The sequence below is a fragment of the Acartia tonsa genome, chromosome 12 (assembly GCF_053477335.1).
Source record: "Acartia tonsa isolate MP-2025a chromosome 12, ASM5347733v1, whole genome shotgun sequence".
NCBI lineage: Eukaryota > Metazoa > Arthropoda > Copepoda > Calanoida > Acartiidae > Acartia > Acartia tonsa.
Genome location: NC_137271.1, coordinates 17,518,917 through 17,531,962, shown reverse-complemented (window position 1 = coordinate 17,531,962; position 13,046 = coordinate 17,518,917). Strand labels below are relative to the sequence as shown.

The 13,046-nt window shown below is 31.0% G+C and overlaps 1 protein-coding gene across 5 annotated transcripts in view; it reads right to left on the bottom strand.

Annotated features, from left to right (window-relative positions):
- Window positions 1-513: 513 nt before the first annotated feature.
- Window positions 514-13,046, bottom strand: part of LOC145334678 (uncharacterized) — a 140,601-nt gene continuing 128,068 nt past the window's right edge. For all 5 annotated transcript variants that reach the window (XM_080180240.1, XM_080180239.1, XM_080180242.1 and 2 more), the window contains 3 exons: window positions 5,372-5,431; window positions 4,075-4,180; window positions 514-2,180 (listed from right to left, as the gene is read on the bottom strand). In XM_080180240.1, coding sequence (XP_080036366.1) covers window positions 2,082-2,180; window positions 4,075-4,180; window positions 5,372-5,431 — 265 coding nt within the window. In that variant the 3' untranslated portion in view covers window positions 514-2,081. The remainder of the gene's footprint in view (window positions 2,181-4,074; window positions 4,181-5,371; window positions 5,432-13,046) is intronic.

Genomic DNA, 13,046 nt, shown 5'->3' with positions numbered 1-13,046 from the left:
AGAATAGTAAAGGTCTAGACTGTGTAGATACTGTAGAGTCTAGACTGTGTAGATACTGTAGGGTCTAGACTGTGTAGATACTGTAGAGTCTAGACTGTGTAGATACTGTAGAGTCTAGACTGTGTAGACACTAAAGAGTCTAGACTGTGTAGATACTGTAGAGTCTAGACTGTGTAGATACTGCAGAGTCTAGACCGTGTAGATACTGTAGAGTCTAGACTGTGTAGATACTGTAGAGTCTAGACTGTGTAGATACTGTAGAGTCTAGACTGTGTAGACACTATAGAGTCTAGACTGTGTAGATACTGTAGAGTCTAGACTGTGTAGATACTGCAGAGTCTAGACTGTGTAGATACTGTAGAGTCTAGGCTGTGCAGATACTGTATATTCAATACTCTATAGATACTAGATTTCTAGTTGACAGCAATCCAATCGGACGAACATACCATCATATGTATAGAGTAACTGCGCTACTAAAAACAAACTGATGGACAAATTCAAGTACAGAAAATCTTTTTGTAAATATTTTATTGAATAATTCATTGTATGATTTGATATGTGGGCTATTATCATTGACCTAGTTTTTTAAAAGGAGATTGAATAAGATTTCTCAAAATCGAATAGCAAATCAGGGCAGTTAAATCAATTTTTGTGAGGGATAAGACAATGGATGATGTATTAATTCTCTCAAATTATTTCAAGATTGTTAAAATTTATTTATAATAATTGGGAGGATTACTGCTTTCCTGAAAATAAGACACTATTTTTCAGGGCTCGGCAGCCGCGCCTTAGCCTCAAAGGTAAACCCATTTGTGTGCAAAAAAAAATAATTCTGAAAAGATGGATTTCCTCTTAAGGAACAGGTTTAGACATCAAGCTGAATTTTAAAGTTGTAATATGACGATTTCACGGTGGCTTACAGGCGGATGACGCGCGGCTGCCGAGCCCTGCTATTTAAATTTGTACATTTTATCAACAAATATATCCTAAGTAATTTATTAGCATACAATATGATTCTTTGTTTTGCAGCTACTCTGTATGTCCGTGTATCCGTCCGTCTGTGTAAAATAAGTCATTTTCAGTGATTTACTTGCAATAACTGACACAATATTGTCATTTTAAGTAAGTATTTATCTATCCTATTACACAAAGTAGTAAGGTTTTTCTTAGTTGAATGTTAAAATCCAGCTAACATTATAGGGAAGCTTAACATAGGTTCCTGGAAGGTTTTAAGCTATTTTATTTCTTTTCACATCCCCTAGATGATAGAGACGTAGCTACTAGTATTTATATATTTTTTTCATTAAAAACTGTTGATAACTTGTTATTGCTACGTTATTTATTTCCATAATAAAGCAAAATAATTGATTTTTGCAATAAAGTATCAAATTTTGCGGACTATATTGAAATAATGAAATTTGACACCATGGAAAATCATGTTTTGAATTTTAAGCTTATGAAGGTCAGTTTGAAATAAACACAAAAAAACTGAAAATTTACATACTACACTGTAAAGTTTGAATTCCCATTTATGAAACTTTTGTTACACATTTATTGAGAGACTTTTTTATATTACAAGTTTGGTTTCATAATTTAATTTTTAGTGATTTTCTTAAGATAAATAAATTTGGGGTTCCTTAGCCTCAAAATAAAAAGACTAGCCTAAGTAATTATTCAGGATTTTGCCAAATATTAACTTTTTGAGACAAATTAAACTAAAAGCTTTATACATGAGAATATTTTTTACAGTATAGATAATTAATACATAATATAAAAAAGATATAAAACAAAAAAGACTAAACAGTTTTGACACTTTCGCTAATTCATGTTATTCACTTTTAACAGTTATTTTTCACTCTTAATTTTCTTCAAACATTCAGTTTTCATTTAATCACCGATCAATAACAATAAAACATATAATAGAATCACCAAATTATTTATTAATAAATCACCGAATTCACTGTTTTTATTTTATTTTATAAGAAATGGAAGATTTTTGCAAATTTTTTGAGGATTTTTGTGAAAATTTTCGAGGATTTTTTCTGAAAATTTATAATATTTTTGGTGTATTTTTACTTGTATCAAAGAACGACAGGGCCCATATTTATAGAGACTTGCTGGGAGGTTCCGTTCTCTTGCTTGAAACATCCCTCGTCGCAATCAAATACAGAATTTGTGCTCTGAAAAAAAATATATAAATAGTTATTTACTCGTTTTATACCTATTGTAGTAACGCTTTTTCTTCCCTAACCTCAAAAATTATCAAAATAAAACTAGTCCCACAGGTTTTATGATAACTTTTTCTTATTCGTTGGCTTAAATCTTTAGGAACTTTTATGGAATTCAGTTGGTTGTTCATTAAGTTGAGGGTAAATAACCTAATTACTATCTACAGAAGGGATAATTTTATGTATAATCAGTGGGGCTGTACATAAATTTATCACGATTCACTATTATTCTTTGGGGTAACTCCTACCTAAGCTAAAATCTAGGGGTGTGGCGGCGTGGCCATTACTTTTATCTTAAGACAAAGACTAAACCCGAATTAAAGTTACTAAACGGTAGATATTGTTAAAAATTGGAAAAGTAAAATTGATAGGTAAAACTTTTCTGTATCTTTTACAATAGACTGTTTTAAATAGAGTACTTTTTATATTCCGGTGTTTTATCAAGACTTTTTTAACCCATATAATGGTCTTGAGTTATTTTGTGTATAAAACTTTTTAGGGGTAACTATTAAACTATTTTTTGGTTCGATAAGATCTAGATAAACATTGAACCAAAAGGTTCTGATAATTTTTTTCGTTGACATTTCCCTGCTATTTAGATGTTAAACGTGGTCTAGATATATTTACATTTTAAATCAAATACCAGACTTTGGCAAGCAGAAAGACAGAGAGAGACAGAGAGAGAGATGCTGAAGGAGAGAAAAAAAGAAAGAATTCTAAAATGAGATAGAAAGTTTGAATCTGCAGAGACAATTGGATTAATTTCAGACATACATACAGATAGATAGATAGACATATAGATAAATATATAGCCAGGCATACATACAGATAGATAGACAATAGACATATAGATAGACAGACATACATACAGATAGATATAAAATACACATAGATAAATTTAGAAACAAACATATATAAATAATAATAGATAGACAGATACACAGATAGATTTACATATGGTCACAGATCAAATATATGCAGATAGATGGACAGACATACAGAAATATAGATAGATAGATAGACAGGTATACATAGTATATATGTACATGTAGATTAGATATATGTAGATAGATAGATAGACACAACAAAAATTGGATGATTAGATTGAAAATGTAAAATTGACCGATAAGGCATATTAGATACCTTACTGTAGAGATGATGAATAGACAAAACTAATTTAAATAGATAGACATGGATACTGAGTAGTGACAGATATATATTGATTTTTAGAAATATTTTTTTAAAAGATATACAAAAAGTTAAATGGATGGACAAAAAAGAGATAGATAGATAGACAGACAGGCAGACAGTATTAAAATGGATAGGTAGACATATAGACAAAATTAAGGTAGATTAGAGATTAGTAGACAGGTAGACCAAATAAAGATAGATAGATAGTAAGACAGACAAAATTAAGATAGATAGATGGACAAAATTTAACCTTAACTTTTTTACTGCAGAGACAATTAAATTACTTCCAAAGACTAGGAATTAGTTATATCTCTCTTAGTAACGAAGCTACTCTGTAACTATTTGCCCATAGTATGACTTTGCATCGGTTTATAATAATAGACAGCTAACGAAGAATACTTTTAACAAATATTATCTAATTTAAAACTCAGTTTAGTCTCTATTACGTCCTTAAAGTAAAATTGATTTTCTTAACTGCTATCATAATCAAAGATAGGCGTTGGCTTTTTTTGTGTAAAGATTCATATATTCAGTCGGATTACCTAACTGATATATATAATAAAAACTTGTTATTTTTGTAGTAGTGCAGCTACTCTATAAGTAGGCTGTTTCCGTTCGAACATACGTCCGTCCGTTTGTCAGAACGTAATCTTACCTTGGAGGTTGGGCCAGTCTTGCTACGTCTTCTCCTTGGCTGTCTGTCTGTGTGCAGGTTGGCCAGGGACTTCGTAGCAGGATTTATCAAGGTACGCACAGGCAGTCTAGATAGATAGATAGATAGATAGATAGATAGATAGATAGATAGATAGATAGATAGATAGATAGATAGATAGATAGATAGATAGATAGATAGATAGATAGATAGATAGATAGATAGATAGATAGATAGATAGATAGATAGATAGATAGATAGATAGATAGATAGATAGATAGATAGATAGATAGATAGATATATAGATAGATAGATAGATAGATAGATAGATAGATAGATAGATAGATAGATAGATAGATAGATAGATAGATAGATAGATAGATAGATAGATATATAGATAGATAGATAGATAGATAGATAGATAGATAGATAGATAGATAGATAGATAGATAGATAGATAGATAGATAGATAGACACAAAAAATAAACGGATGGATAAATTAATCAGAAACCGCGATCCTAACTTCAGCAAATGATGTTCAGGCCTTTTAGCTAACAAATTGCAATAACACTATTTTTAGGTGGTTTACCTTATTTAAAGCTATTATTTTTTATTCAATTTTCAATATTTCATTAATAGGAGTGCTTTATATTCTTCTAATAAGTAATAGAATGTCTGTCTGTACCGAAGGATCTCGCTAACTGCTGAACCGATCGGATTCTCCTTTACAGGGTAGCTTCTCATAGGTCCTGGGAAGGTTTATATATAAACTATAAACATTAGGCTAAAGAGAAACTTTACTATTGGGATAAACTGTTGTAATGATATAAATGTACAGAAACAAATTAATTTGTATGTAAATTATGCATTATTCTAAAGGCATACAAAGTGTTAGCTCAGCGTCTGAGATAAATTTATAAAAATAACGGCTACGCCCCTAGAAGCACTTAAGGTTGGGGGCAAGGGATCTCCGCCCGATTTCAGTTTTAGTTTTCTCATTTGTTGTTGTACACTTCCCTGGACCTATAATAAGCTTCATTGTAAAGGCGAACCCTATCGGTTCAGCAGTAAGCGAGATCCTTCGGTACAGACAGACACACACACAAAAAGATATCACATTCCTTTAAATGAGGAAAGGTCCCCAAAATGTATGGTTTAGAACCGGTTCTAATCCAGCGGATATTAATCGGTTTCTAGTTAACTCTTAATGTCCAATATTTGATAGTAGCGCATCTACTTTAAAACTATATATACTGTCCGTACGTTCGTCCGTCTGACCGAGTGACAAAACTGAACTTACTTGTCTAAATCTGGAACCGAACCTGGCTTGACTAATTCAGCATACTGCGTACTCAACAATCTAAAATAACAAAAATATTAACGAGGAACCTTGGACACTAAATTACCGGTACCCAAAGTTTTATAACCATGACCTTCTCTTTAGAGTCGTTGAATTAATTATTGGGTATGTACATAAAATAATCGTCTATGGTCTTATCCCCTATTAGTCATAGATAAATAAATCTCTTTATTTCCCCTGATTTAATTTTTTTATTTGCAAAATTCTGTTTTGTAACTCTATGGTAAATATAAGGAGAAGAAAGCAATGTAGATTAAATTAACAACTTCTGTTCTCTAACTATATATCAAAATAATGGGATGTTTGTATGTCTACTTTTGGCTTTCAAATAGTATATCTTAATCGGGTAGGATTATAGTTAAACAAATGTTCTACATGATCCCTATTCGTTTTAACAGGATAAAAAAGTAGATTAGTAGGTGAATTCATCTACATCCCTTTCTCCCCCCTAATTATAAGCTACCAAAAAACAATATACATTAGAATTATTTTTTTATCATTAATTGTACTATCCTAGTATCCCTAATTTTAAAGTTTTTTTCCTAGGGTGGGATAGTATGTATCATAGCCCCCTCCCCCCCTCTAAAGTAAATACAAAAATCTGGTACATTTTATATTTAGACAAATATAGTTTTTCAACAAACAAATTAAGTATTCATGAAATAATAAATTATTCCAAAATTTAAAATAGCGACGCATACTATGATGATTTTTAGAAATACCAAAGTAATGTAAAATGTAATTTTCTCGGCTACTAGTCCAATAACTCAGGGATCTGAAGGGATAAGACAATGGACGATTAATTAATGTACATTCCCAATGATGATGCACAAAATAACCTCTTCTGTATACTAAAATTAGTGGTTGGACACTTAATAACCCAACCAATCACAATTCAGCAAAAGTCCCCAAAGTTGTTAAGCCAACGAATAAGAAAAAGTTATTATAAAACTTTGGAGACTCATTTAATAAACAGCCCATTGTCCCCTCCCTGCCTGCTAATAACTGATTCGAAGCCTTGAATTATATGTTTGTCCGTTGTAATGAAAAATGAGTTATAAACTTTTGAAATTTTTTGTAATTATTTCCTGCCGGTCATCGGTTTATTTTAAAGCAAGGAGAGAGACAGGACAAGGGCTGTTTATCACACTGGTCCTCAAAGTTTTATAATAACGTTTTGTTATTCGTTGGCTTAACAACTTTGGGGACTGTTATTGAATTTTGATAGGTTGGTTAAGTAATTTGAGTTTTTAAACGTTCCAAGCACAGAAGAGATAATTTTGTGTATCATCAAAGGAAATGTACATCAATTTATTGGCCATTGTCCTATCCCGTCCTTTAGATCCCTGCTTTTAAAGATCAAGATCAGAGAGCGCAAAGTGTAATGCTTCCTACTTCCCAGGGAATAAATCAAACTTTCAGTGAAAACAAAAACTTTAACAAATTGCATTTTGTTAACATAAACTTTTTAAACATATTATTCTGTTTATCTATTCATGTTTGAACAAGGACAATTATGTTTAAAAATACCGCAGCATCAATACATTAAAACAAGAAACTAAAGTAAAGAAAAAATGTGAGTCTAGTCTAAGAACACAGTAATAGTGTCTGACTGATTATGACGTAACAAAAAAAATTAGCCAATGAGAGGCCGTTATTGACCAATGGTAAAATTTATAGTGGCCTCTGATTGGCTAATTTTTTTTGTTACGTCATAATCAGTCAGACACTATTACTGTGTTCCTAGTCTAAGCTTGTATGGATTGTGGGTTTATTTACAGAGCAATATACTTTATAAACAAAGTAATTTCTAGTCATATTGGACGAATTCTATTAGGACAAACAGATGAACATTATTGTATTTGATATTTTATTTCAAAGGGTGACATTTTTATAAAACTTTTTGTGTGTGCTAAATAATCAATAAATATTGTAAAACTGCTACAAAAAAAACTTTGATATTTAACTAAAAATTTGTTATTTGAATGAAAAAAAAGGTTATTTCAGGGTGTTCTATAAGTGTAATGTTCGTATGTCGGTTAAAACTTTGGTGATTTATTTTAGGAAAAGTTATTTATCGCATCGTACTAAATACAGCTTTCCAGTTTTTCTTAAAAATGTAAATCAACTCTTTTTTATTCAACCCAAGGCATTGAATGATAGAGCAAATAAAATTTTAGATCGTCGTATTTTCACAGTAGCTTTTGATAGGTTATTTTAGTTTAGGTAAATGTCAATGATTGCCTCATAGGGTTAGGAAAAAGGCCTCGCAGGGTTAAAGCCCCCACAGGGGCTATAAACAGGAGGAAAGTTCCTGTGAAAATACGACGAAACCCGATACTTTGTTTTCTTTCTATGATATAATACTTTTATTGAAATGGAATGTTAATTCAGCAATTTTAATCATTTATTTCAATGTTAGTGTTTTCTTTTAATTTTATTTCAATTTTCAAGAGAAATTTGATAAGAAACTGATTTAATAAATTAAACCAGCCTTATACAAACATATTATAAGACTAATTAATTGTCGGTTTCTTGACATCGCCTCTTAAGGGGCATTTCGTCGCATTCTCACAGTATCTTTTGATAGGTTATTTAGGTTAGGTTAAGTAAATGTTAATGATTGCCCCTCAGGGTTAGGCAATTGTTCCCGCAGGGTTAGAGCTCCCCGCATGGTCCTGAAACAGGAGGAAAGCTACTGTGAAAATACGACGAAACCCGCTACTTCGTTTTCTTTCCATGATCTAATACTTTTGTTTAAATGGAATGTTAATTCAGCAATTTTAATCATTTAGTTCAATGTTAGTGTTTTCCTTTAATTTTATTTTAATTTTCAAGAGAAATTTAATAAGAAACTGATTGAATAAATTAAATCAGCCTTAGATAAACATATTATAAGATTAATTTCATCTTGGTTAAACATTAAGGTTTAACAATTTATGTATTCATTTACATACATTATCCAAATTTCAAGAATGAAGCGGATATTCCCTCGTACAGAAATATGGACCATCCAAACCCCTCCTCCTTTCTTTAAGTTAGATTTTATTGTACAGAAGCTACACTCTTACTTGCGTTATCTGTTATTCCGTCTGTCAACGGGGGAAATGTGATATTAAAGATAGACGGCTCAATTTTTAAGCAGCTTCTAGTGTCTTAAATTGGACAAGTGTTACTACGTTTATTACTATTGACGTAATATAAAGTCAATTGACTTAATTTGGCCAAACATTAGGACACTTTTTGGGGAGATATTATAAGCTGCTTCAGTTTGCTGACCTATGAAAATCTATCCGACAACTTTCTTGGTTTGTAAACGTTGGTCTATCTGTAATGCTCTTGAGGACATTACTATGTTTCTTGGCTGTTATTAAGATAGAAAGCTAAATTTTAATGTAAATCAACTCAATAACTCACCCTGTCCGTCTGTCTGTCAATTGCGTTGTTACATTAGTCAATTATTTTAAATAAATGAGCTTCGCTTCTATCTTTGTTTAAAATGAGTAACTTAATTAAATTATCTTCAATAGAAAAATCCCTACATGCCTTTTTTGAGCCAGAGGTTAATTGAAATCGTTAACCGTTAAAATAAAACAAGGATGACAACATTCACAAAGCTATGTAGCTATCAAGTAACTATATGATAATGAACGTACCAACATTATAATTATACTAGCGGTTTGCCTTTAGTATCAATTAGGGAATCTGAAATACAAATTAGCCTAAAACCATCCCAGGATCAAATGAAGCTTCACTAAAATGGAAAACCCAATCGATTTATTATTTATAAAAAGCTTAAGCTTCAGACAAAAAACCTTACAACTTTAAATTATAGGATATAATTATTAGTGCTAAAAAGTAAATAAATTAAAATGAAGACTTTTATCTTTTTAGCTTTACTTACAGAGTTGATTTTCTTTGTAAAAATCGAAAAGTTAAACCAAATAATTATATCAAGTTTTACAATGATCAAACAACTTATTCATGCCTTAAAATATGATAGGCCTGACAGACAGTATGCCGAACAGACCAAAATGATAGAGATGCTTCGTTTTTAAAAAGATCCCCCGAACTAATCCATTCATATCAAAATATCTAGGAATACAGGGATAGGACAATAGACGATAATAGTTATGTATTGCATCTTATTATAGACAGCTTTCCGCGGATATTAAAATGCAAAATTATAAGATTAAAACCTATTTCTTAGCCCTGGGCTAACAAAACGGGTAATAATTTTATGAGTTTTATTTTAATATTCGTGGAAAATTGTTTGTAATACGATGCTATACATGATTTCTCAGCATGGCCGAGAAACGGTTCTAATCCAGCTGATTTTAATCGGTTTTGAAGACATACTAGAAAGTATTCTTCCCCATACAATTTTGCTTATAATTGGTAGATTAATTCCTGAGTTAATCTACAATCCTTTCATCCTTCAACATTTACCAGCTAGCAGAGGCAAAAATTGGGGGATTTTTATTTATTGTCTATTGCCTTATCACCATATCCCTGGATGTTTGCTAATGCAAATTTGAACATCATATATTGATAGAAAACTTAATTAAAAGTTGAATATAGATAAATACAATATCTATTTCTCTTTCATATAAATAAACAAGGATGACAACATCCGTAAAATCACAGCTTAGCATATCAAATTTAATTGTTTTTAATAATGGATAAAGAATATACGTGGATATTGATAGGAAAAAATTGTCGTCAATTCAGGTTGCTAAGATGGACAGGGGCGTCCAAGCTTTTTATATTGTGGGGGGTAATTCGTTTTTGGGGGGGTAAAATGGCGCGCGAAGCGCGCCGCAAATTTTTTTTACACCCCCCAAAATTTTTACCCCGGGGGTAAAATTTGCTTGGGGGGGGTAATTACCCCCCCTGAAATCTGTTGGCAGGGGTAAATTTTAAATGAGGGGGGTAAAATGAAAAAAATTTTGGGGGTGCCTAAGGCACCCCCAAAATCGTTTGGGGGGGGGGGGTAATCGCCCCATTACCCCCCCCCCCCTTGGACGTCTATGAACATGGAACTCATTTAATGGTCAGTTCGTTCATCTAGTAGGAGGGGTTGTGATTGGTTAAATTTGTTGATTGGAGGGGGGAGGGGTATTTCTATAGGGCTTTTCTAACATACTTGAAGAGTGGGTATTTTTGTTTATAATGGAGTCCAGTAAAATCCCTGAAACTGTTAAAGATATAAAATACTAAATTAACATTAGACAATTATGTAGCCAGGTTTTGGGCTATTTGATTAAAAATGTTTCAACCCTTTAAATTGCAAATACATTATTATTAAAAGGTTATAATTGTCCTAAAAACCAAAACCAAAATACAATTAATTATAAATATGTTACTGGTTACATATTTGGTTAAGTGTTTATATACATAATTATTAATAGCGGAGCTACTATGCATATATCCAAACTGATGGTCTTCGTTTCGTGTTTTATTTTACCTAAAATGTTGTTAGAATAGATTGTATTCAAAAATCCGTTAAATTGAAAAGGATTTTCTGGCAAACGAAGATTTTTGTTTATATTGAAACTCATATGATTCACTCTAAAAATATGAGCGACGAAATTTTTGACAATATAAATTTTCTCAAAGATTGCTTTATCATAAGAAATGTAGCTGATTTATTATATATAGAAAATATGAACATGTTTTAACCAATAATGAGGCCAGATTTTTTCTACACTATGTTTTTATTGGTCCAATTTTCTGGTCGTTGTTAGCTTGTTATTGCTGCGCTATATATGAAGATAATTATACTTGTTTTTATAAAATATAAATATTTTAAAATTCCCCCAAAATTCTTATTGAAATATCCATTACATATTTATTGACCGTTAAAGTTTTGTACTTCATATCAGGAAAATAGGGATGGTACAACCGGGGTGAAATATTTATAGTACCCCAGTTTTAATGACAGCAGAGTTGAAGAGGAATTAAAATATACAAATGGTAGAATATGACAAACCAGGTAGGGAGGAGATAATTGACTGTAAATTATGCTGGTAACAAGAGTGTTATAAACTCATTATCTAATTTGTTGGCAAAAAAAAACTTTGGTTACTTTTATTACATATTGATTGGTTGGTTGAAACTAGTATCCTAACTTTTCAACCATTATTTTTTTTTGTTTACAGAAAAAGTAATTTTGTTTGTAATTAGTAGGGTGGTATAGCAATTTATCATCCATTGTCTTATCCCCTAAGATATCTGGGGATAGGATTCATATAAAGAATTGTTAATAAGTTTTATACAGTCAAAAAGGATTCGTTTTCCAGATATCACAAACCAATAAAGGTTTTTAAAAGAAGCTCGAATTAACTGTCAATAATAGTTACATGATAATAGTATCAATTCTAAAAAAGTTCATTTACATAATCATATGTTTATAGCTGACTTTAATTAATTCAAGTGTATTTGTTCTACCTTTATAAAATATTATATTGCTTTTTTTTTCAAAGAAAAAAATCCCTTTTCCCTGTTAAGAATAGTTTTAGTGGTATATGGTTAAACTATATCAAATCATAGCATAAAGGAATCATAATTTAATGAAATAATAGTTATTTAGTATAATAAATAATTGAACTATGTTCTCAAAAATTGTTTAATTAATTGGAGAAAGACTTATTTTGGTCAGGTTTTAAGCTACACAATAAATGGTAGTCAACCCCTCAAACAATTAGACCGTAAATTATAAATCCCTTCTAGTTCTGGTGAAATTTAAGTTATATAGTGTGGTGGGGGGAGGGGTCTTTTCCAATAATGACCACACAAAGTTTTGTTGTCAAGTGTATTCGGGGATTTCTTGTCGATGCAGTATTGTTTTTTTTAATTGGGAACCCCCCTTGCATCTTGAATAAAATGTCTATAAAGACACTTCCCTAAAAATATTTACTAAATTTTGTAATTTTCAAATCATCCATATGCATACATTAAATGCTTCATTTTTTGTTTGAAAACTTTTTATCTTAATGCTGTATTAACAAAATTAGATGTAAAAAGGCGTTTGATAGAATACTTCTTCATGAACTGGAGAAAAATGATCCTTTTTTTTATCTTTCCCTTGGGGAGGGGAAGATATATTGAGGAATCTTGAAAATAAACATATATCATTATTTGTTGAAATATGTATGTATTAGTGGCTCAACCCCTAGATTTTAGTTGCTTTGCTAAAAAAGGTGAAGGATGGGTAAACCTTAAACCTAAACCACACAGAAATGCATAATTAATAATCATGATAATTAAATTTGCCAAATAAGCAAAGTTCTAGTGGTATATTTGTTAAAGATATATTAAATTACAAATAAACAATATATCCTATCATAAAAAGTATTAATGGTTTTATTTAAAGCTTAAGATCTCAATAACTACTAAACCTAAATGGTCATTTTATTTAGGTATGCTTTGTATAGGTCCTTTCATTGTTTTAGGCTATCTATTTTCAAATTCAAGTCTTTTTGGATTTTAAATCTTTTTATAGCATTACTCTTCCACTTCTATTACAGGTCCCTTAGAGGCTAGGGGCATAGTCTCTGTGGGAATAACATTTAACCTTAAAGTTCAGTAAAGATTTTTTTACTTGTCAAAAGCA